At 37.5% G+C, this 24639-nt stretch overlaps 1 protein-coding gene across 1 annotated transcript; it reads left to right on the top strand.

The window, feature by feature from the left end:
- Nucleotides 1-3104: 3104 nt before the first annotated feature.
- Nucleotides 3105-24234, top strand: C5H18orf63 (chromosome 5 C18orf63 homolog). Its single transcript, XM_052788565.1, has 15 exons — nucleotides 3105-3581; nucleotides 3873-4042; nucleotides 4743-4821; nucleotides 6230-6286; nucleotides 7714-7825; nucleotides 9052-9093; nucleotides 10083-10159; nucleotides 11570-11679; nucleotides 12338-12434; nucleotides 12527-12612; nucleotides 13176-13359; nucleotides 14456-15532; nucleotides 16501-16617; nucleotides 18986-19073; nucleotides 22866-24234. Exons 2-14 carry the CDS (start codon nucleotides 3909-3911, stop codon nucleotides 19040-19042), a joined length of 2229 nt encoding a protein of 742 aa, XP_052644525.1. The 5' UTR covers nucleotides 3105-3581; nucleotides 3873-3908; the 3' UTR covers nucleotides 19043-19073; nucleotides 22866-24234.
- Nucleotides 24235-24639: the final 405 nt, after the last annotated feature.

Here is a 24639-nt window from a genome sequence, read left to right as displayed (position 1 = left end):
CGCGCCTGCCGACTGGCGCCCAGCCGCAAGCCTATCACCGCCCGCCACCGCCCCCTCCTCGCCGCCCGCCCCCTCCCCGCCGGCTTTCTCATTGGCGAAGCCAAATGCCTTTCAAAGAAGGCGTCGGGCTGGCGACCGAGGTCGCCCGCGGGGGAGGGACTTGTGAGGTGGGTCGGCGGCCTCGTGCCCCGCCCTCTCCCCCCCCCCACCGCCGCGGGCGTGAGCGGCGCCCTCCACGTGACCAGGCGCCGGTCACGTGCCACGCGGGGTCCCGCCGGGGCTGGCGGCTGAGGCGCGAGCGGCGGCCGGGTAGCGCCCGTCGGCGTCTTACGGGCCGTCACCGGGCTCCGAACCGGCAGCGGGCGAAACGTGGCCGCGAGGGGGAGGTTACCCCAGCCCTCGTCACCTTTGGTAGCCGTTGGCCGCGGTGAATGCCGGGCCGCGCGGCGACGAGCCGATCCCCCGCGGTCTGCCGCCGGTTTTCTCGGCAGGACCGGCGGCAGATGCGGGCCGGTACCGGGCCCGGGAGGTCACGGCCTCCCCCGTTATCCCTGGACGCCTGCCGATAGGGCCCGGCGGCATCCCTGCAGCGCCGACGGCCGCCTCGCGCGCAGCCCCCTTCCTCCCGCCCCGCCCCGCCCCCGCGCGCGCGGCGGTTGCTCGCGCCGAAGGCGGGAGGCGCGCGGCTGCCTCGGCGCCTGGCGGAGGCCGTGAAGGGAGGCGGCTTGAGGAGCGTCCCTGTCAGAGGTGCTGCGGGACGGCTCCTCAAATCCTGCCGGCTGTGGTAGGAGCCCTGCCTGGGGAGAGCTCTCCCGCGGGGCTTGAGCCGAGGGCTCCCTGTGACATCCCCCCTGCCTTGCCTTGTGGGCTGAGGGCACGGGGAGCGGCGCCTTCCCTTTCTCTTGGTGATGCCCTTTCACCCACCCGCAGCCCTGGTTTTCCTCAGTGGTGTTGAAGCTGAACCCTGGTTCTTTCACTCTGGCCTCAGATGGGTTCGATGGCTTGCTTTGCTTGTTGGGCTGGCCGGAATGGGTCCCCCTGTCCCCATCATTACTGGTGCTGGGTCACACCTGTACGCTGCTTGGGTGCCTCAACAGCAACAGCCCCATGTACACGCTCTGGCGTGATTAGAAGTTGGGGGGTTTTGTGGGGTTTGTTTACAGCATAACTTTAGTGACATAAAATTTACCTAGTGTGACCTGTCGAGGCACCTGTCCTCAAAGCTGGTGCTTAGGTAGTTGTTTTGTACCCTGTGCATGTGCTGTTGGTTATCTGTGTGCAGGACAGCTTCATACTTCCTCACTGAATGCCACCATGATCTTTAGATCCCGTCTCTAGTTCATTACAGTCAGCCTAACGGGAAGAGTGGCTACTGTCCCTCACAGCTTGGTGGTGTTCTCAGCTTTAATAAGGAGGCTTTTCACTCCATCTTCCAGGTCATTACTGAAAACCACAAATATCACCACCAAGCTCTGTGATTTACCTGTCTGTTTTGACAGAAAACCAGTGATAGCCATTCTCCAACTGATGTCCTGTTCAGCTTAGCAGGAGCTCTGTGGTGGTTTCAAGTTCATGTGTTGTGATTATTGGCATCTAAAGATGTAACTTCTCCCACACACATTAAGTTCTCCTACTTGTACAGAAGGCAGTTGGGTTTATTTCCTATGATTTATAACTGGTAGTTCTATGTTAACTGGTACTTCTCTCTTTATGCTCTCCCCTGAAGGGAGAAGCCATTAGCAAGCACTCTGTCCCATTAGCTTTTAAGATGACTGGGAAGATTTAACTTACGCTGAATACAGGCAGTGGTTCCCACAGGGGTATTGGCCTCAAACAGCAAGCGGATCACTGGAGCATTGCAGCATGTGTTTGACAACATCTTCGCCACAAAAATCGCCGGTTGGCCATTTAGGATTCTTTTAAACATTATGAAAGCTGGGGACCCGGCCTTTCTTTTCTGTGTTTGCAAAGGGACAAGATTTTTTTCTCATTTGTTTAAAATAGTTCTTTCCCTTAAGCTGTAGCTTTTGGAATTCTATAATGAAGTGATAGTCTTGGCTGGTATTTTTAAAAAAACTGCTTTTCATGATTGCTAGAAAAAACTTGAAATGTGTTTTCCTTTAAGGGTAAGAAACAAAGAAACATGTTATTTTCTTTTAAATTACAGTTATAAAACACTGACCTTGTGATTTTTCTAGGATATGACTGAGGTTAATCTTTTGAATGTGTTACACTGTAAGCAAGGCAAAGCAAAATCAGAACAGCAAAGTTATCTTTGACATTGTTCCTCAAAAAATGTTTCCAGTTCATAATTTTTTGATCATGATCTGCAAAATTGCTTTTCAGGTGAATACCTGGTGACTTCATAAAATTTGGAAACAAAATACTTATCACTATCTTCTTCACTGCGCTGGTAAGACCATTTCCCAAAAGGGTTTTAGGGCTTGGAGGGAGGAGAACTATTAAAATGAATTTTTCTGGTGTGCAGCGTTTGCTCCTGGCTTTTTGTAACAAACAGACTTTCTACCTGCCTGTTTTTCTTTGAAACACTTTGTTTGAGAAAGGTGCTATAATTAAAAGGTGTATTTTCTTTAAATAATGAAATGTTAGATGTTCTCTTTTGTCATAAATATTCTAGTTCCTTTACACTGAGCCTGGCCTGTGCTGCAACACATAGGAGCATACAACAGGCATCCAACAGGCCAGGTAACAGCCATGACTTCGTATTACTCCCGCTCACATGAATTTTGTTAGTACTGCATCAAAGGATCACATTCTTAGTCTGAAATTCTGGTTTTTTCGGTTCTTCTTTCTGGTGCTTTTTAGGAAGTTCCAAAAATGATGGTGTTGCAGCACATGTGCTCAGTGGTGTGGCAGTGAACATACATGTACTCTGTATTCTGACTTTGTGTGAAATATCAGGTCATGTGCACTTCAAGATAATGATTGTGGCCTGAGCCCAAAACTGCCTCATACTCTTGAACACAACATATAGTCAATAATTTCTATTTTAAGGCAAAGCTTAGATGTGAGAGACAGCTTTGGTAGAACCACTATATGTCTAATCACATTCCACTCCAAATACCAGGTATGTTTTCTTCATCTTTTGATAAATATTTAGGAGTGTACCTATTAAAAATTCCCACCAAGACAAAATGCTGTTTTTCATACATTTCTCCTTTGAGAGCAAGAATGGGAGAACACATTGTCTGTGTTCATTATTAATCATATAGCTGAATGTGATTCTGGATTAGCACGGCTTTCAGCCTGGTGTAAGACTGTACTCAGTTCTGCATAGGTTAGAATATGGTGTTCACCTGTCACTTGAGAAGAGAGGTGGATTTAAGCAGGGAGCACACAAGTTCTCTGTACCACTTGGAAAGGAGCCTGCTGTGGGGAAAAAGGAAAAGATTTCCAACATCCCTCTGTGTTTCTGTGGTTTTCATTCTCTCCGGCAGGCCAGCCACAGTCTTTGTATGACTTAGTGAGGAGATCGCTGTTGAGCTCCTGGGAATTAAACTTTCTCGCCAGGCAGGAGGGGACCAATCTTGCAGAGGGATTCCTCAGCTCCTGTATCCCAGGTATATTCCAGCCCCAACCTAGACTGAGAAGAAGGTGGAAAGGATGCTTTTGTCATTGTCTTTACTCTGAATATTTTAACTCTTGTAAATAATTATTTTTTCAAGTATAATGCATTATTTATAGCAAAAGTATATTGAGCTGTCTGGTTTAGTTGACCAAATCATGTTATATTGCCTACCTAACCTTAATCAGAAGGTAATTGATTATTCATTTACCCGATACCATATACTTCTAAAGTTCTGGAAACAAATACCTGCCTTATAAAATTGAATTAAAATTTTTCTTTCAAGACCCAAGTGCTGCTTTGAGGCAATCAACAATATAACATGAATGACACCAGGCACCAGTCTCTGTTCTTTGTCAGTCTGCCGGAGCTACAAAAACTCTGTGCCACTACAGTAACACTGAGTTCTCAGATACCGGAAACTGAGACAAGGAATACACAGATAAAGATTTGCAGGTAAAGAGTTTTGAGGGTTATTATTTTCAGAAGCTGTTTGTGGTTGTTATTGAAAGATTTTATTAGCAGTACTGGAGTTAACCGTAATAAAATCAGCAACATTCTTACCAGCAGCAAACAGTATAAAATTTTTCAAAATAGGGGTGTTTTTTTTCGTGGGGGACTTGCTGGCTATTGGGGAAAAAAAACACATTTCTATTATGTTTTAAATGTCATCAGCTAAAACTAACAAGGCCACCTACTTCAAATTAATAAATAGTTAAAATTAATCTGTGTTCACACGCAAAGTTGGAATGCTTTAGGAACATCTTTTGAGTTATTGTATTGCTTTATGTAGGTTGAGACTGAGTGAAAAGAATACTCGGAAAGCATATGTACGCTCTTTAGTGTTCACCAAGTGTTATGTCATTCCCTTTAATAGGAAAGCAAAGAAATGAGAAATTCTGCCAAAATAAATGCTTTTGGAGAGTTCTGTTCATGTGCCAAAGGCCTGTAGTCTTTGTAGTCTTTGTCTTAGACCACTGTGGGTGGGTTAAGAGCAAGTAACTTGGACTAGTCCAATATATTATACTGAACCACTGGAAACCAATTAAAAGTGGAATGTATTTTGTTTGCAGAAGGTGAAGAAAATAAATTTAAGCTGAGAAAATCAAGTATGGAAAATTATTTTGGAACTTTTTTTTTTTTTTTTTTTTTATAGACAGTTATTATTCCTGCATCAAGACATCCTTTCTGCACCTGTTATTGGAACACTGAATCAACTTTCAGTTGTAATGGCGGTCAGTATCAGTGTGTAAATAAGTATATGTAGTTACATACTATTAGGATGAGCGGAATGCACCTCACTCAAAAGAGAGAAGCAGCAATATGTTTTACTGAGGTAAAATAATAATTTGACAGAGTTCAGTAAGTTTGATGGAATTTAACAAAGTTTTAACAGTGGTTTGAGAAGGTTCAGTAAGTTTGATGACAAGGTTCATCTTATTAATTACTGCATGGAACAAACACACAAAGGAAAACTGAGTTAGAATGACTCATACAGAGACCAGAGGTGTGAAGAGTAAAGAGGAACCTCCTGCTGAATCATAAGGTTCAGAGTGGACCCCCTTGCTTTCTAAACTCCTTTTTGGAGCCTAGGTGTGGCTGGATCCGATGTTGGTCTCAGACTTGATCAACGGTTCATGTCTAATGGAATTATCCATACAATGTTTATAATATCTGAGTAGCTACATGGATTAGTAATGCTTCATAGCATGCTATCAGTCACTTACTGAGGATTTGTCATGGATAAGGGATCTTTCTGCCTTGGGTCAGGAAGGATCTCTTAGTCTCAGGTAAAGAATCTCTAACCTTGAGAGGCATCCCTGCCTAAGGGGAGAGTCACCTGACATGCAGGCCAGCTGCCTATCAGGGAGAGCTCAAATTGGGCCCATCTTGATTTTAATTATAGAGTGAAGTAGTTGGCTGCTAGTCAGTAGTATAGACAAGACAGATGTCTTCGGTTTAGCTCTTATATCTTATTCTGTACTTTGTTTATCTTGTACTTTTGGGTTTTGAAACCACCTTTTGAAATATTCTTCAAGACACCTCCATTCCCTTGTACATGAGCCAGGGGCTTTCGAGCTCACAAATTCACCCCAAGGACTTGAGGCCCATTGCTTCTTGGTCAGCCTGAACCAAAGTACAGCTAGGAATCAAGTGTATCCATCACACGTACATGCATGTTTCTCTAAGAATTGTTTTCTTTGACGATCAAGGATTATGTCATTTAAAGCAAACTTTTATTTTTGTGCATTAGTAATGTAGATGGCAGCTTATGTCTTCAACTCTTTTGATAAAATGGCCTTTTCAGATGGTGAAGCCTTTGTGGAACAGAATGGACTCAGTTGGTAAGATGCCACCCAATTCACGATGAGAGCAGCAGGGGCAGAGTTCTGCAATGTTGTTGTGGGCAGTTGTTTGCTTGCTTGTTAATGTATCTTTCACTGGAAATGAGATTACGCTATGACAAATGCCTGAACTAATTTTGGTTATCATTCTCCTTTAAAATACAGGATATGATGTTTGCTTTAACTATTCCTTAGCCTGTTTTTCTTTGACAAAGTCACGGATGGACCAGAATTTAATTTATCGTTTCCTAAAACACCCCTTAATTTCAGACACTTAATTTTTTTTTTTTATTTTTAGATACCATTTTACAAATCAGGAATATGCCAAGCCTACATAGAGAAACAAGGAGCTACTGTAAGTGCTGAAAGATGTCACAGCTCTTAAGATTGTTACTCTTGTCTGCAATTGCTGTTGCCAGAGATGAGTATTTTTTGTAGAGCATACAATTTGCGCTACAGAAGCCAAGTGTCAGGGCAAAAAAGTCTGTCCCATAGACAACATGTCTCTTATGAACCTGGTTATGGTAAGTATACTTTGTCAGAGTCAAAAGTTTTAAGAAGTTCCTAAGCAATTTCACTACATTTCTCCGCTGCAGTGGGATCCTGATCCTGCTCAGGGTCGTTGGGGTTTGATCTCGAGGCAACGACAGACCTGCCCTTCAGGCCAAAGACCTGCAGGTCTCCTGCTGGTGTCACCCCCTCTGCATGGGCTTTGTGGGTTCCACAGGTGGGGGTGTTCAGACAGCTGAACTGTCTCCCCATTCATGTTTGGGGTTTATCCAGCCTGTATAGGACAGTCTCAGAGAAACAAAACAAAAACATAGAGAAGAAATGGAACCCATGAACTTAACAGCTGATATATTTTTAGACCGTTATGCATATGATTTACTATCTTCTGGTATGCAATGTTTGCGGGGTTTATGAATGTATGTGTGGATGCACTAAAATTGCTGCATCAAAAAACTGATTGTAATCAAAGCCAGTAGCTCTCATGATTCATTTGCACAGCCATTTGGGTGTATTTTTCTTTGTTTCAAGAAGTGTAAGTGTATATCTGGATTAGTAAGACACATACTGTTCAAATATGCTTTCCTTACAAAACTGCTTTATGTTGATACGTGTAACTGACCTGTCATTGTTCGATTTTCCAACACCAGCAGATTAGTAGTATGAAGTATATTTAATAACCATGAGCTGCAAGCAGATACTTGCAGGATCTCATTGGAAACATCCTCCTGGATGTGTGTTAGTTAACTCTTTTTAACCCATTGTAATTAGCTTATTTTTCTTGACCAATGCTGTCAACAGAAAGCTGTGCAGGACAAGCAAGCAGTAAGGCAAGTCATACTGCTGGGTGAACAAAGTTATGTTTATCTATTGTTCTTGTGATTGCAAGAAAATGTCTCTGGTCTTGAGTTTGACAGCAGAGTTAATACATGTAAATTTTGGATGTTGTGCCTATTGTCTGGAAAGAGATGACTATCTAGTAAAGTACTCCATATAGTCCAATTAGTCTTTTCCCCAAGTCTGTTATCAGTGAAAACATTAAATGAATTGCAGTGCACCTTACTTCTATGATACATGAAATCTAAATGCCTACATCAAATATTGTGCTAACTTTCTCTTGTAGCTAAGTAGATGAAAAGTAAAGATGTGTAACATATACTAGGATTTGGCTCCAAGATGCAGTAGCAGTATCTTTGATTAAATTTTGACTGAAGCCTTTAAAAAAAATTCTGTTAAATTATTAATGTATTTTTCTTTTCTCACTGATGTTATTAGCTGGAAGCACCACAAACAGTTAGTCCAGCCATTCTCCAAACCTGTCTCTCCTACACGCTTACAGCCAGACTTGCACCCAGATGGAACAAGGCTGGTCATCTCTTGGTGCAAGGTATTTGACTCACCTGGGTCAGGGATCAAGCATTTAGTTTTCAGTTCTTTATTGTTGCATTTATTTTCCATAATTTAATTTCCATCATTATTTCATTTCCACCATTATTTAGTTCATTATGTTAAATTATTTCATTCATTTATCCTATGATTTTTTTCTTTGACTGCATTTTTATTGTTCCTTTATCCAAGTTCGATGATTCAAGTTAACAATCTGAATGGACATATCATTCACTATTTCATCTTCTTTCTCATCTTTGAAATAATTATTTCAACTGAATGCAACATACCAGATTAATAATTTCCAAACCAAATATTGTTGGACAGTAAATGTCTTCTAAAAGTTGGGCCTGTTTTTCAGATTCATGCTTTTGTCAGTGGCACTTCTGCATATAGTTTGCATGCTCTTCTAATATAGAAGTGTTTTTCTGTCAGACCATCTCCTTCTACCAAGCTCTGTCTTTTTAGATGGTACTTCCTTTGCCTGACATCTCTCTACTAACTCCTGTGTAGGATAAATGTGAATTACCAAAGTGTGGAAAAACAGATGTGTTTCAGATACTGTGGTGTGCTCTTATTAAGTACGGCAATTGTATAGATCATTCCAAATATACATTGAGAAAAGTGTATATGTTATTGTCTTATTTCCAGCCACAACATTAACAGTATCCTGTTTCAGTATCTTCAAAATATATAGCGCTCTGAATGAAATCAACTTATTCAGGAATAGCACCTAGAAGTAGAGGGGTAGATGGTAGCTGGTATAAAACTGATTTAAATGAAAGATATTGACTAACAGCAGTGTGACCCTGCTACATGCAGCTTGTCTAATCATATATGTTGCTAAAGCTGGGCAAAACTGATGATATATGGTAAAATATGTAATAATACTATACAGATTTGCTTTTGAAGCTGAGAAATTTATTATCTGTTAGTCAATTAAAAATAGTTCAATGTATAAATTCCATACTGGGAGGAAAAAATGATGTATAAATTGCTGTCCACTAATATACTTTCATGTATCTTTCTTTTTTTTATAAGAGGTTAATAAATCAGTGAAAAGTTAATTGATAGAGGGGGTTTTGTCTCCTTAAAAGGAACAAACCTTTCAGTGTTCATAGCACACACAAACAAAACTGTGTGATTTCTCCTTTTTTTTTTTTTTATTGCATTAAGGCATTTGGCATATGGTTTAGAAAATAATGTGTATCTATTTTATTTATTAAGGTAAAGATTTTTTGTCTCATTCAGGAAGGCAAAATGCTGTTGGTAAGTACAGTATTTTGTTAATGGTAAACTTGTGAGAGCAAGGTATAGTTATGTGCTTTCATACTGGCATGATCTTGGTATTACCAACACAATGTCTGTTTGCATTTCATTCTGAAATAACGTCTGTCAAAATACACTTGATGGCAGATGATTCTCTGTATGTAATAGTTGTCAGCTCAACTACACCTTTGAAAATTTACCCACAAAAAAAGTAATTTTCCTACTGTTAATCTACAGCCATAGATTGAAATTACCATTTAAAAGTTATGATTATTACAATTAAATGCACTTGCCTCAAATTATGTGTCTTGCAAGTGATGTGAAAGTTCCATAAAAACAGATAGGAAAACGAGCTAAAGTGACTGTCCTGTATGTACTACCTTTGCTGTTCACAAAAGTCACAAAGCATGCTGCTTAGCTGTTACAAAAATTACAAAGTAATATTTTTATTCCACTATAAAAGTCAAAGATTACATTGGGGGATGTTGGAGCCTAAATTTGTAACTGGGACATACGTTGAGGAATGTAATACATTCAGTCCCTATGCTACAGCTTGCTCAGAGCTCGGTGAATGTTCTGGAGATGTGTCAGTAAATGCTTGCCTTGCTTCTGTAGTCTTTCTTATTGACCACTTCTGGATGTGTAATACTGGGCTAGATGACTCAGTACAGCCAATGTTTGTAAGAACTACATTGGCTTTGAAAATGGCTGTTTGCATATCAAGGATGTGAATATCAAGCATCCAGTTGCATGGACAGCCATAAGTTCCTAGGAAGGTGTACTGTATGGATGGTAATTCATTATTATTTTAATTTTTCACAGTTAAAATGCACTTAATTTTAATTTCCATGCTGAGGAAGTCTAGCCTTTTGATTTTCAAATGCAGCATTTTGACTAACAATTACTTTAAATAAACATTTGGTTTAGCTTTCCGTCCAACAGATGAACTGTAGTTCAAAACAGGGCTTTGCGCTTTGTTTTTATTTTAGTTATAGACCTCAATGTATCAGAGAGACAGCTTTGCATTAGTGTGGAGCCTTGCTCAATTCGGTTGCCACCCCCTGAGGTATATTTTCTATTTTTGTCTTATTAATCTTTATCTTCTTTTCTGTTAGGTGACTTGCAATTAGCATGATGGGGCTAGAAGTGCTTATTTCTGATTGCATTATGACAGTAATCATATTCATTGAATATCTGCATCTGTTATAAGTGCATAACATCCATATAATATTTATATTGATGCATTCTAGCAAGCATTGTAAAGTTGAGATTCTAGTCTAACTAAGAGACCTTTCAGAAAATGCTAGCAGAATATAGTAGTGAAGTATGTTCATGATTCTAGATTTCCTTCTAGCAGTGTTTTCTAGAAAAGGCATTCACTATCTCACTGTAACACATAGACAGTTTTGAGTAACATCTTAAAAGCAAAGCTACAGGTAAGTTGTCAGCACTATATTTAAAGTTCCTGTATATAATTATTCTGGAATCTGCTTCCTTTTCTATGCAGCTTCCAAAATACTGGAGCAGCCTGGACTATGCTGCTTGTAAGCATAATTAATAAATTGTTTAAGAAATCATGGTTGAGGTTGAAAAATTACCATCCTTTGTGGCAGCCATGTCACCTTTGTTGAATATGTCCATACATACAGGGGCATATTTGTCAGGCTTGCTGGTTTCTTCCAAAATAAGTATTTCTGATCCAAACTCTTCTTTCTTAGAATAGAAGAATAGGATTTCTTCTGTGACCTAGTTGGACAGCATAAACATTAATGCTATCTGTAGGAATCCAGTTCCAGAATTACACAAAGCAATGATGGAAGCGATCATGATGTGGCTTCATTGTCAGTTTGATCATTTTAATACTTTTCTAAAACAGAAATGGCCAGATTTTCTTGTCAGTGAATAAATGCAAACCCTGGTAGACCATAGAGAGAGAAAATGTTTCTCAAATCTCAGTGTTTGATTGATTGGTCTCTACAGTCAAATATTTTCACATTGTGAAAATGTGTGGTGTTTTTTGACTTCTCACAGGGTGAAACTATATGTCCCATTAATTCTGTTGCTTGGATCTTTGCACTTGATTAGGCAAAGTGGCATACACAGTTACTGGACTGTCAAACATGGGTTTCGGATTTGAACTTTAAAAAATGTGCATGGAAGTGAGACAGTTCTTAGTTTGATAAAATTCCTTCTGTACTCTTACTTATTAAAACACTTCAAATAAAGTTTAAATCTCACTGATTTAAATAACCTTTCAACCTTGTACTGACATAACTCTTGGAAGTGTAGGCTGTAATATAAGATAGTGTGCAATTTGATAATGGGAATATCTTCTGAAATGATCAGTCTGTGAGAGCTGATAAAAGAATAATAATGTATAAGCTTCAGTGTATTGTGATACACAATTATTTTTGAAAATTTTAATTTCATACTGCTGTAGAATTATTTGCAACTAACTTATTTTTTCTGTTTTAAGCTGGGAGATTTTGATATTTCAGCAAACACCTTAAAGTTGTTTGACAGCAATGAAAATACAGTTATTCACCAACATTCCATATTAAGTAACTGGTGCTATGTTTTGCCAAGGTAGGAGTCTGTTTACATTTCAGCAGAAACAAACATTTCCTGGAATGTTTCCCATATGAATTGTGAATTTGATACTAGTGATAAGAACACTTTTGTTTTACAGTCTGTTTTACATTCAGGAATCTTTCTTTTTTAGTTTTATGGTCTCAATGTTACAGAAAATGAGAAAAAATTAATCAGTGAATCATAAATTACACATTTAAATATTATTTCAATTTTAGTAATCTGCTACATCTGTGATATGCAAGAGAATTAATTTTTCTGAAATATTATTTTAGCAGAAAGTGTCAATATAAAGAAAAAACATATTTCCAGCTTTGCCACAAACTACCTCTATTTTCACCTATGATGTTAATCATAAAAATATGAGACGTAATGATGTATTTGCTTTTGTTCTACATTCACTGGTAGTGAGTATTACAGACAAGAGAAAATTATACTTGTAGGTGCCAAGTTCTTTTCCATACTTCAGGAAATAGTGCTATTGTTCTGTCATAAACTTATGAGCTAAAGGTACTAGTCCTCAAAACATAAAAATAATCCATAAATACCTTCAATGCCAAAAATGATTTGCCTTTTTTTTCCCAAAAAGTCAAATATATTTTCAGCTGAGTTTTATGACACCCTTTCTAAGCATCCCTTCTTTACCTATGCATAGCATGAAAATGGGTCAGATCATAAACATCAGCCACATAATTCCTCCAGAATCTCCTTTCCGTTCATATAAAGAATTTCAGATACACTGGAAGAATCTGGTAAGAAACAATATACACTGCTTTCATTTTTCCCTCCCCTTTTTTACCTATTGAGTTTGTATTTGTAATACACGTTTGTGGTTTTTTTTAAGTATGGATATATTCTTCCAGAGGATCTTGAAGAGACAAAAATATACTTCAGTGTTTACTTCAAACCAATAGGGGAAAGGTTCTTTACGTATCCTTTCAGAATATTTTTGTTACGTTTCCTCTACTACACTTCTAGCAAAGGTCTAAATTTTCATTTTTGAATGTGCCACATTTTCTTCTTCCATAATTTTGTAGAAGTCAGTAGAGAATTGTTTCACTAGACAAATTGGAACAAAATATTTAGTCAAGTCTCTTTGTCCTAGTATTGAATAATAGTAAGTCAAATAGAACAGTTTGCTTCACAGCTTCTGTAAACATGATAATGCCACTCTAAATGGTGATGTAAAAGGAAGAGTTAAATTCCTGTAAGAATATGGCCAGCAAAGACTTGTTTTAAAGAGAATTTTCCTGCTAGGAAAGACTAGGCTAAGGATTACTTATATTGAGTAATCTTTACTGTGGTAGGTTAGTATGGTATAATCATGTTGAAGTCCTGTAACTTTATAAGCTTCAGTCCCTTCAGAAAATAAGTGCTTTTGTTCACCTTTTTGAAAAAGCTTTAGACATGTTCATGCTTTCTTCTCAACGAAGATGAATCATAATTATAGACATGTAAAGAAGCTTGTTATGTATCCCTGAACACTTATTCAGGTACCCTTTAAGTTGCATTCGAAGTCAGCCAGTGCAGTATTTTCCTAGAACAGATTCAGAAAGTGTGTTGAACTCTTTTCTTTCTGACATGAAGCGTAATCTTTCACATATATGTGGATTTCCAGTAAAGATGACAAGTAAAGCACTTTATGCTACACAGGAACTCTTCAGGGCTCCGGTGCGTGTACCTTTTTTTTTATAAACATATTAATGGCATGTACTTTGTTCACGGTATGAAGTGGTCTTTATCATATTCAGAATGCAGTGAGAGCATAAAACTATGCTTTTCACAACAAACAACTATCAACTATGTAACTTTTAATTAAAAGTGTAATTAAATATGATATTGCTATTTGCCATTGTTATGTTGTTGTTCACATCACAAATACATTAAAAAATTTGACTTAGTGTTAATTAGTTGATATCAATATTTGCAATTCTATAGACCTTATTTTACAGTGGATATCCAGAACTTTCTCACACATTTTCCATAATAATAACAACAATAACAACAACAATAAAATTATTATTAAATTAAAAAAAAAAACCAAAAAACAAGAAAAATACAAAGTTCTGTGGACTTACACATTTAAAAACACTCAAGCTGTAAGATTTACTCCATGGCTGGTGATGGAAAAGAGGCAAGCAATCAAAACTCCTTTAATTTGAAGTTGCGACAAAGGCTGAGACTCAAATTTCTTTGGTAGTAGTGTGTGAAAGAAGAAATGAAGTAATTAATTCTGAACAAAGAATAGTGACAGAAATTGCAGAGATTCTAAAATACTATAATCCTCTTTCAGAAAGCAGTTCCTGTTTATGTCTCTTCAGTGATCAAAGCTAGAATGGCTCCTCTTTGTCATCTGCAGTTTTTATAGACATCCAAACTGTCTTTTGCTCAGAATACAGATGCCTTTAGAAGTCTTAAGAGACAAGGAGCCCTGTCAGTCAAACTCTCTCCAGGCCCCCTCAAAAGGGGTAGGCATTACCCAGTTGGAAAGCACTAAACCAAGATAATGACTGTAACTTAAGTCTTTCCTTCTGAGAAATATGATATTCCAGCATAGTTTATAAATAAAGAACTGGGGGGAGGAGAAGACAAATCTTCATTTATAGTGGCAACAAAATATTGTTTAAAAATATAGTTCATTTTAATTCAAAATAGGAAAATGTATGGTTATATATTGTGATGTATATTGGTTGGTATGATATAGTGATGCATTAGGTGGCACTATCAGACTTTTAAATTCAGTTCATTCAATTTAGCAACTCTTGTATTGCAGGAAATAAAATCTAAGCATATGAAATTGGCTGGTGAGATGGTTTGTGTAGTATCTCTAACGCAGGCTCCTCCAAGGAAACAGACTTTGCCTAGAATTTCTTCACCATGCAGTATGGAAAACAGCCACTGGATGGAGCGTTTGTTCAAAGAGCCAGAAACACACACTTTTCCGAGTAGCCGTAAGGATACAGAAAAGGTTAGCATTGGAGCAACAGAGAAATCAGTGAATAATAGGCAAATACCAGAAGTACCAGAGTTACCAGTTGTGAAATCTTTAGGAATGCTTGTAAATTCAGCCTTTGAACTACCCCCCAAAAAAGTCAGCAAAATTATACCAATTTTCAAAGGAAAGTTGATGCAAATGAATGGAAAGACCACAAATCAAATGAATGGGAAGAAAAGAGAACATGCTGAAAGACATTCACCAATAAAAATTATGGGTGTTTCATCTTCTATGCTGAGTGTGTGCAAGTCTAGCATAACTCAGGTTTACAAACCTGTTCAAAATATGTCAGTCAAAAATCCTACTCATAGCAGCGTACTTCAGGTAATGAATGCGAAAACATACGCGAAACATGGTATACCTGTATTTCGATGGAAAACAGAGTCTGGTGGACAAATGACTAATTCTGATTTTTTTGATAACTCAGCTTTGGGTGGGAATTCAAATGAAGTCAACCACAAAAAGGCAAATCCTCCTTCTTTTCTTAAGAATGTTGGGTCAGTGCTTCAGAAATCGAACATCAATCTGAGTCTGAATACACATCCATCTCCTACTTCCAGTGCAAGAAGGGGAAAAAAGTTTTCAAGTCAAAATACCACGCAAGTTCTTGAGAAACAACACGAGTCAAAGAAAGTACATTTGCAGATTTGTAAACTAGACAACGAAATGACAAATTCCAGTTTATCACAGCAACAAAGAAAGAGATCAAATGAAGGAGTAGAGTTAAATATTCATGAATCTGTCTTAAATGATACAGTGTGCATCTCCAAAAATGAAGAAAATAAAGCAGCATGCCACTCTAAGGTCTATATTGCTAATACAACCAGTCATCATTCCAAGTCTAACTTTGAACAGGTAAGGTAAATAACAGGGCTCATTCTCCCTGGTTCTCACAAATTCAGTATGTTCTAAAACAATGTTAGGCAATAAAGAGCATGACTTTCATCATGTTCTACAATCATTCTCAATAGAGTTTTTTAAAATTTCTACCATATAAGTTAATGTTTTCTTCCACTGCTGCTTTTTTTCTGAAAGGGAAGATGATTTACTGTGTTGTCTGAGATACACGCTTTTTTTATTTGGGACTTTTAAGGTGGGATAATTAGTTTTACTTTCTTTAAGACAGTTTATCAAGATTTGTGTGAGGTTAACATGGTGAAATTTTTGGTGTTCAGTCTGTCTTCATATGAAAACATATTCATGAACAGCTCCTGAAAGGAATCTCTAACCTTAGCAATTGTGTAGTGCTGACTGCAGAGTGTGTAAGGCATTGTGCTGTTAGACAAACATGGAAGTTTTGAAAATACAAGTTTAATTACAATTTCACTAAAAGCACAAGTTGCAACAGGAAAAATTCCTAGTGGGCATAAAGAAAAAAAATCTTCATAGAATGGTTAAGTACTGGAACAAGTTGCACAAAGAGGTTGTAGAGTTGTTATCCTTTCAGATTCTCAAAACTTGACTGGATGGGGCCTGAAGCAATGTGATCTAACTTTGAATTTAGCTCTGTTTTGAGTAAAAGTTATGATTAGATGACTGCTGGAGGTAATTTACAACCTAAATTTCTATGCTTCTGTCTGCATTTCAATAAGATAAATAGCTGAGCTGATTTCAGTGCAATTTTTATGAGGATGATATCCCACAGACTAGCACATGGATGAAACGTGTTGTGCTTATCACTTTTTTCACCTATAAAATGTAATTTGGTAGTTTATTTCAACTTTGTGTTATGAGGGCACCTTTTGAAAAAGTAGGTCATTTTAACAAGTAGAAAAATACTGGGGTTTTTTTGCTAATGAAGGTATAAACTTCTATACTTTAAGATGATTACAGGGAATGAGTATCTGACATGTGAAACACTGACCTCGAAACTGACTTCCTCAGTCAAGGAGAGCAACATGGAAGCATCTGTAAAGAAAGGTTGTGCCAGAAGAAGACAGGTAAAAGACCCACACACATAGACCCCTTAATCCAGTCTACAAGGACCTGAATTAAGAGATAAAAGGAATTTTTAATTTTTTTTCATTTTAGCATGTTCCAGTTAAAATGGGGAAACCAAGAGATCTTATTGAGCCTGCTCTGGATAAAATTAACCTTAACCAGGATAAAATTAGCCTTAACAATTGGTTATGTTACTGTACTTCAAGGGTGCATTTAAAATGTTTGTCTTCTGCAAAAGATACTACTAAAATGAAAACATTTAATGATGTTACTCAATGTAAATATGTTTCTGAAGCAGATTTTCTGATTCTACAGAAAACAGTTTTATCCTGCCCAATATAACTATGGGCATCTCAATGGCTCTGTAAGTATCTCGTCTTAAGTGCTTGAATTCAGCAACGTTCTGTAGAGTTCCAAAAGGTTATTTGTAATTAATTCTGAGATTTAAAAGCTATATTATCTTAGTTATTAACTTAATATATTTAAGTTGTTACGGTATTACTAGATGGGGGCAGCAGCAGCAATTAGTAAGTTCCTAATATGAATTTTTTTTTTTTTTAATACTTTTTCCTCTGGACGCTGCTCTAATGATAGTAGTGTGTACTTTTAAATCCCTCTTCAAAATATTTTTTCATGATTCTTAAATATTGCTTTTACCTACCACTGGGCTACACTTCTGTTTCTAATTATCAGTTCTTTAAAACTCAGTTGTATCTTCCATCTCCTTCTCCTTACAACCACATTCTATACATTTTTACTACCCAGAAATTAGGCCCATTAGAAGGAACAGGTCCCAAGTCTCCAATGCTCAGTACAATTGTATTTTCTCACTTAGATATGTATTATTTCTGCTCATAGCCAACTGAAAATACTGTGCAATAATTCTACAGAATAAGCCAGGTGGAAAAGTTGCACACACTTAAGTCCCTTTTCACCCAGGTTCCCTTGCCTTTTATATTTCATTTCAAGCATGACCATCTGAGGTCTCATTACCCATGCTTGGTCTGAAGTGCTTTTGCCTAATCAGATGTTGCAATATATAAACTTACCTTGTCAACATAGTTATTAACTGTTGATTAAGAACTTAAGAGTATGTATCCATAATTCAGATTCTTCCACTTAATTTGCATTTGTTAACATTAGATTTTATCTGTCTTTTTTTTCTTATGCTTTTAAAGCCAAATACAAGACAATTCTGTAACTTTTAATGGTAATTAAAAGAGCACGGTTTGTGCTATCCATGCAGGTCAGAAAGGGCCAGTAGAGCAGCCTCAGGGGCCTGCAGCAGGAACGCACTCATACCCTAGAGCTCAGGCTGCAGCAGGGAAGAGAGGAGTTGGTGTGGGAAACGCCAGCCCAGCTGCTCTGAGCTGGCCTCATCCAACTGCAGCTGGGAAAGGCCCTTCCACAGGGCCACAACTGAGTCACTAGTTCCAGGCCCAGCACCACAATGCTACAGCAGTAGAGTCAGGAGTCAGTCTTACAAAGAAAACGAGAAAAACAGCAACTAAAAATAACTGTGGTTATAAGAATAACAACCCCAGGGGTCTGAGTACTAAAGGGAGACTTCCGCCATGATACGAATTAAGTGCTGAAGTCCTTTCCCCGCCATGGGGAATGACTCAGCCGCACTAGGGCTTGTGAGCATGGAGCTAGCTCTACAGCTTGGGCAGGCTGGACAAGCAGAGAGCTTGTAGCTGGTCTTGCTGTCCTGTCCTGTCCTAGTCATGAGTCACAAGTGTCCCAGGCCATTCGTCTCTCTCCAGGCAGGCTGAGCCCTGCAAACTACTTTTGGGAAGTGGCAGGAGACAGCAAGTTCTCACTTGCCTGCCGCACTGCCCCTTCAGCACTGCCACTGCTGGAGCCAAGCCAGGTGGATGCACAGCTCTAGGGAAGCCTCAGCTGGAGTCTCAGGAATAGGAGAGGGACTTGTCTATTAACTGGGGTAGGGATGGATTCTCCAATGCTCATTAGTCTGATTCCTCCTCTCTCCAGATTAAAATACAATGGTGCTGACTGGGGACACTGCTAAACACTTCTCTGAAGAGTAAGCCTTTGTCATTATCTCAAGTTTGGACACCAAAAATGATGAGTTGGTTTTGAAAGTCTTGGCTGCCAGCATGTAAAAGGCTATTTTCAAAATAGCTCTGGTTTTAGTTATCTACCCACTGTACATATAAACGTACTTTAAATTATATTTATGTTGCAAAATAGAAACTTTTATTAATTACTTCTCATATCATTCAACTAAGCATTTCACTCAGAAACAACTTTTTAGTTGAGTTGTTAGCTTAGTATTACTGCTTTGTTTGCTTTACTGTTTTTTGCCTTTTTTTATTTGTTTGTTTGTTTGGTTTTTGTTAACAGAAAGAAGAAGGTTATTTGAAGTTAAAGAAAGCCAAAAGAAGTAAGCCTTCTATTTAGGATGTCCTGGAGTACTGAAAGAAAACTCTGGGTATGCTCATTACAAATTTTAAATATTTTTCTTTATTAAAATAATATCACATGTCTATAATAGTTCCTACTTTTGGATCATTATAATGATACCAGCTGTCTCCAAAGGAATCACTTTACTAAAAAATGGTTCCTAGAGCAAAATAACGAGGTAACAGAAGCTAAGATTCTTGGGTTTATTGGATACTAGCAAATAAAGCTTTCGGGGTTTTTTGTGAAACAAGCAATGTTAAATACAAAGGCATCTTGTACTTAGTAGAACTTAGAATTTGGCCTAAATTTGTATTTTGATTGGCTCATTTTCTTTCAGACTAAAATAAACCTGTTTTTTGTGCTGCTGAGTTTCATTTGAATCTGAGCTGAAGTTAAAACCATAAACCATTGAAGTGAAGCTATGTGTATTATTTAATGTCATTACATGAAATGGGGTGGCTAAATGCTTTTGTGGTGCTAAGATCTAGTCCAAGGACAAAATGGCCCTTCATACAAAATGAATAAATTTAATTTTGTGAACAGATATTTCAACCCACGTCGTGGGTGGTTGTCGATAATAGTCTTGCAGGATAGAACAAGCTTTTCCTTTGAATATTCCTTTGGATATTAAGGATACATGTAGCATATGAAACCTACCAGTTTTATTGACCTAATGCCTATCCAAGTTATCAGTACTAAAACATGCAGGAAAGAGTAGCCTGTACAGTTAACTACTTCAGAGATAAATAGAAGTATATTTATTCAAAAGAAAATATTGGTGTAAGCAAGATGGTCACACAGACACGACAGCACAAAAATGTATATTATACAAAACAAATAGAAAATCATAGCAATAAAGAACCAAAATATAAACTGTGCATCTTTTAATCTGGCTTTTGGCTTCAACATAAGTGATAACAAGTAGCCAAATGTGCATTTTGTCTCAGAGATTCACTTTATGTCTTTCCTGTCTTTATGTAGATAAATTTCCTCCAGTGAACATATATATCAATTGTCTGCTTTCCCTAAAGAAAGTCCATTGTATGGATGGAAGCTTTGCATATAGGGCCTTCATATCCTATTCTTGCGTCTAACGTTTAATCTCTCCTGCTTCAAGCCAGGCAGTTCAGGCATGGTCCTTCTTCAGAGGTGATCTGTTTTAGCAATTCAGCATAGGTATCTGTAGGTCCAAAGTCTGTGACTTTCACTGAGGACTGATGTCTCTCAGAATGGTCAGAACTTTACTTTTTTTACCTAAATAAAAAAAATCTAATATTTTTTTCTTATTTATGAGTTAAATGCCACAGGATCAAGTTGATCGTGGTAGGTGATGCTTAAACCCTAGAGAGGAAACAACATCTTCCATAAAGTGTTTAAAATATGATTTCTAAGAAGCCCATTGGTATGGGTTCTTCATTGGTGTTGATGATTTAAAAAGAAAACTAGAGCTAAAATAACTTCTGCTATTGGACCAGTGCCTACAATTTTGATTCTGAAAAGCTGTGCTCTGAATTTCTTTATTATGTATTACTACACATGCATTCGGAGTACATGTTTTCATTTGAACACTTGAGAATTACTTGTAAGTTTTCAAATTTACTGTGTAACAAGATTTATGGGTGAGAAGGTCCTATAATGGAATTCAATGATGTAGTCAACAGGAAAGACTTGGATCTATAATTCATGACAATAAAAACATTTTTTTATAATTATCTTGCAAAAAGGGTCAGTTTTTATGACTAACATGCCAAGTTGCACAGCCTCTTTACTTGTCCAGGAAATCACAGCATAATCCTATTTTTTTTCCTTGTTTTGCTGGTGAAAATAGTGGGTATGTTAATAAAGCAATGTGAGAGAAGTATTTAACATTTTAAGAAACTGGACATTTGATTTTAATACTAAGACATTCTAATTCGTTCTCTGGGGAAGGACTCGGGCTTTTCTTTGGCATAAAAGGAGTAGCTAGATATTAAGCATGAGTTTGAGATAGCCCCTTCCTGCCCCCATATTTAGGGATCTGGACTATGCTGGGTACATTGCTCTTTTTCAAGGCCATGTAGATTGGGCCAGTGGAACTTCCAAGGCCGCTGAGGTGCCCAGCCCATGGGGTGGGGGCAGGATATCTGCTGCTGAGTGAGCTCTGTAGAGTCTGTTGGGTATGTCTACTAGATTTCCATTGAATTTAATAGGAGTTTTGACATCTAACACATATGTAGAGAGCTAAATGTCTAAATCTGGAGCTCAAAACCATCCCAAGAGTCAGGCTTGAATAGTTATTCAGTTTAAATAAAGATCTGCATGATTACAGAGTTTTCAGAAGAGATTTATGGATTCTTTTTAAGCTATTTTATATTTACTGTCAAATTAAAAAAAGTCTCCATGCTTAGTCTTTTATTAATGGAAGTCATCCTATCATTTTCAAGGTCAAAAACTACTATGAAAGGGAAGTTTGGCTTCTAAGACCAATCATAAGAGCAGAGCTTCTAAAGGAGAGTATATGCTAGTACAGAAAGATGTTTTAAAAGAAAGATTTGCATCATTACAAATGTTGGCGCTAGAACAGACATATTCAAAATAGCAGCTCTGAAGTCCCCAAGCCTTTTCCACTGGTCTGCATAACGCTTCCTATTGCTCTGCTCCTGTGTTGTCATATGATACTGACCTTTGGTTTTAGTTGCCAAAACTCATTTAGCAAATGAGAAGATACAAATTCATCTCATATAGTAATAATAGTATTATTTTACATGAAAGTAATTGCTGCCATTACTGTAAAGATGTTGTATGAACACAAGCTGAAGGCAGGGGATCCACACAACTGGAATTAAGTAAAATTTCTCAGCAGTTTTGCATATAAGGGCTAGAGATCTATTGGACTGTTTCTTCTAAAAGGTGGATTGGGCCAAGCCAACATTTAGGAATTTCTCTTCTGGTTAGAAGGCTATGGTACAGAAATTTCAACAAAGCCATCTTTCAAATGCTTTCTTGATGTGAAATATTAGGCCAAAATAATACCTTTTAAGCTATCATATAAATATAATAGCTTGAGCTGGTTTTATGAAGAAACAGTTTTAACTTAAATTTGAAAATATTTGCGTGGAAATTGTATGTGGTGAAAATATTTGGGTTTTCATTGAAAAGGGATTCTGAAAATATTTAGTCTTTCAATGAAAAAGCAATTCCTTTCATGATGGGGGAAAATTCATTTCCTATTCAAATCTAGTAGCAGAAATAACCTTTGGACTGTGTACCATAGTAGGTTGTTGGTACCTAAATACCTGAGACATACTCTAAAAAATAGATGCTATCATAACATTATTGCTATTATCCTATCCATTTGTCATTGCTGCAGGACTGTTCCAGGTTAGGGTTAATCTAATTTACTGCATGGTTGACCATTTAAAAATGCTAAAGAACAGTTTCTTAAGATTCTGTCTCTTGCTTTCTTGTAGAGTTAAGAATGTGGCTTGGCTACCTGGTCTCAGCTGGTTAAGAAGGTGTGAATAGACTTCTGCAATCAAAGTGCCTTCTTCCAGCACTACAACTGATTGTAATATTTTGAGGGTTTTAAATTTAAAAACCCAGACCTAAGAGGAAGGATAAAGATTTAAGACACCATAGATTTATCAAGAGAGAGAATTCTTTCTTTTTCTGTATAAAAGTGCAAACATTTAACTTGAAAGCCCTAAATCCAAACTTCATAAACAAACTGCAAATACAAATGTGGAAGTACAGCAACTTTTGTTTGCATATTAACCATACAATTCTGAGTTGTCTTTTGGTTTCTTTTGTGATCTAAACTTCTATGTTTTCCTCTATTCAGGTTCCCAAGAGGGCATTAACATACTTGAGGATCTCTGAGCTTTGTGAATTTTGCTCTGTTTATTTCACATCACTGGTACCTGTTTCTGGATGAAAACCTGAGGGTTAAATACGTACCGTCAAGTGAATAACAACTTCTCCACACAGTTTAATAAGCCTCTAATGAATTTGAAAATTTAGCTAATTGCTTAGTTTTTGAATCACATTATGTCTGTCCTAGTACTTGCTTACACACTTAATCATTCTTCCAAGTTATTTTGAAGTTTCAAGTCTGTCTTTTTGTGATATAATTATATCTAATTCTTTGCTACAATGTCTGGTCCTCTTTGTTTCATCAGTAAAACATTCCTAAATAACTTTTCCTTGTCAGGTCAGATGGTTAGAAAATAAACGGTACATTTTTTCTTAGGGGAATAATCTGAAGGCTGGATTTGATTCAAGCTTCTTTAATTCTGGTTATAATTTTTAACAAATTTCCATTTTCAGAAATGAAACTGCTCTGTAAAAGATTTTTTTAAGTCTAATTGATAACGCCATTCTTCAGCAGTTCATGCAGAAAGTGTATAGTTGCTCTTTGAGTAATTTTATCAGCATAAATGTATCTTCAGTGACTTACTTGAAGGTGTAGTTACAAATATATACATATATGCAATTGTTGCCCCATAATCGCTGGGTTTAGGTGAGTATTATCGTGCTACCTGGAAAATAAGAATCAAATGACACACTAGCTCCTAAACTCAAATGATATAAAACTTTAGTTAAACACTTGCTTTGGATATATATTTGCAAAACTTTTTTCCTAAAGGAATTGGTACAATGGAACTTTACGCGCTCTATGAAAACCTTTTTAAGTTTATATTGCTATAGCTGTATTTTTATTTACCTCATTTTTCAAAGCAAGATTTTGCCCTACTACAATGACAACTTTTGGTTTGTTTTGGTTTTTTCTCGAATGGTGACTGTTAACATAGCTCTAATTTAATGGTGCCAGTGTTTAAAAGGAAGTGGGCACTTCAACAACATGTAACTTTCTCATACATAATATAAAAAAATACAAAACAACACAAGTATTACAAAAATTAGAGCAATATGCTCAGCAAGAAATCAAATTATACTTGCATTTTGTCTGGAAATTGGTATACAAAGCTACTTTTCAAATGCTGTGGATTAGTTATTCTTTCATAGGTTTGACTATATGTAATTGATCTTTTTCTTGTCTTACAGTACGAAAAAGCCTGTAGAGCAGTTGCATTTCTATTACGCTATATAAATTAATGCTTCACCTGAATATCTTTCCTATTGTTGCTTTTTAAATGCCTCTGGTTGCCAGCATTTGCCTTGTATCATAATAGAAGTCATTTTGTATTGTCCTTGCATTTTCACATGTTTACATCATTTTGTGTTATCTATTATAATACTCAAAATACAGAAAATTTAATTATTGCAGATCCAATTTCTTCCATTTAAAATAAACTATTGAAGTACTCATTTATGCTAAATTGCCAAATACTTCCTAGTCTATGCTGTAAGGGAGGACCCTGTTATTCAGCCCCACCCACCCACTCCTTGTAAATGTGTAGTAAGGTGTTGATAGTGAGCTGAAACATGCTGGGTGCAGGAGTGGTACTGGAAATGCCACTAATGCGGAGGAAGAAGTAGTGCTGTGGCTGCCTGCGGAGGATTTGGCGATGCTGAAGGGACCTTCACTCCTGCCTTACCCTTCACTGTTTATATGGAGGGGTTGTAAGAGCCCATCTCAGTTTCTCCTTTTAACT

This window comes from Harpia harpyja, chromosome 5 (genome assembly GCF_026419915.1).
Source record: "Harpia harpyja isolate bHarHar1 chromosome 5, bHarHar1 primary haplotype, whole genome shotgun sequence".
Classification (NCBI taxonomy): domain Eukaryota; kingdom Metazoa; phylum Chordata; class Aves; order Accipitriformes; family Accipitridae; genus Harpia; species Harpia harpyja.
This window is presented reverse-complemented; position numbering and strand designations above follow the sequence as displayed.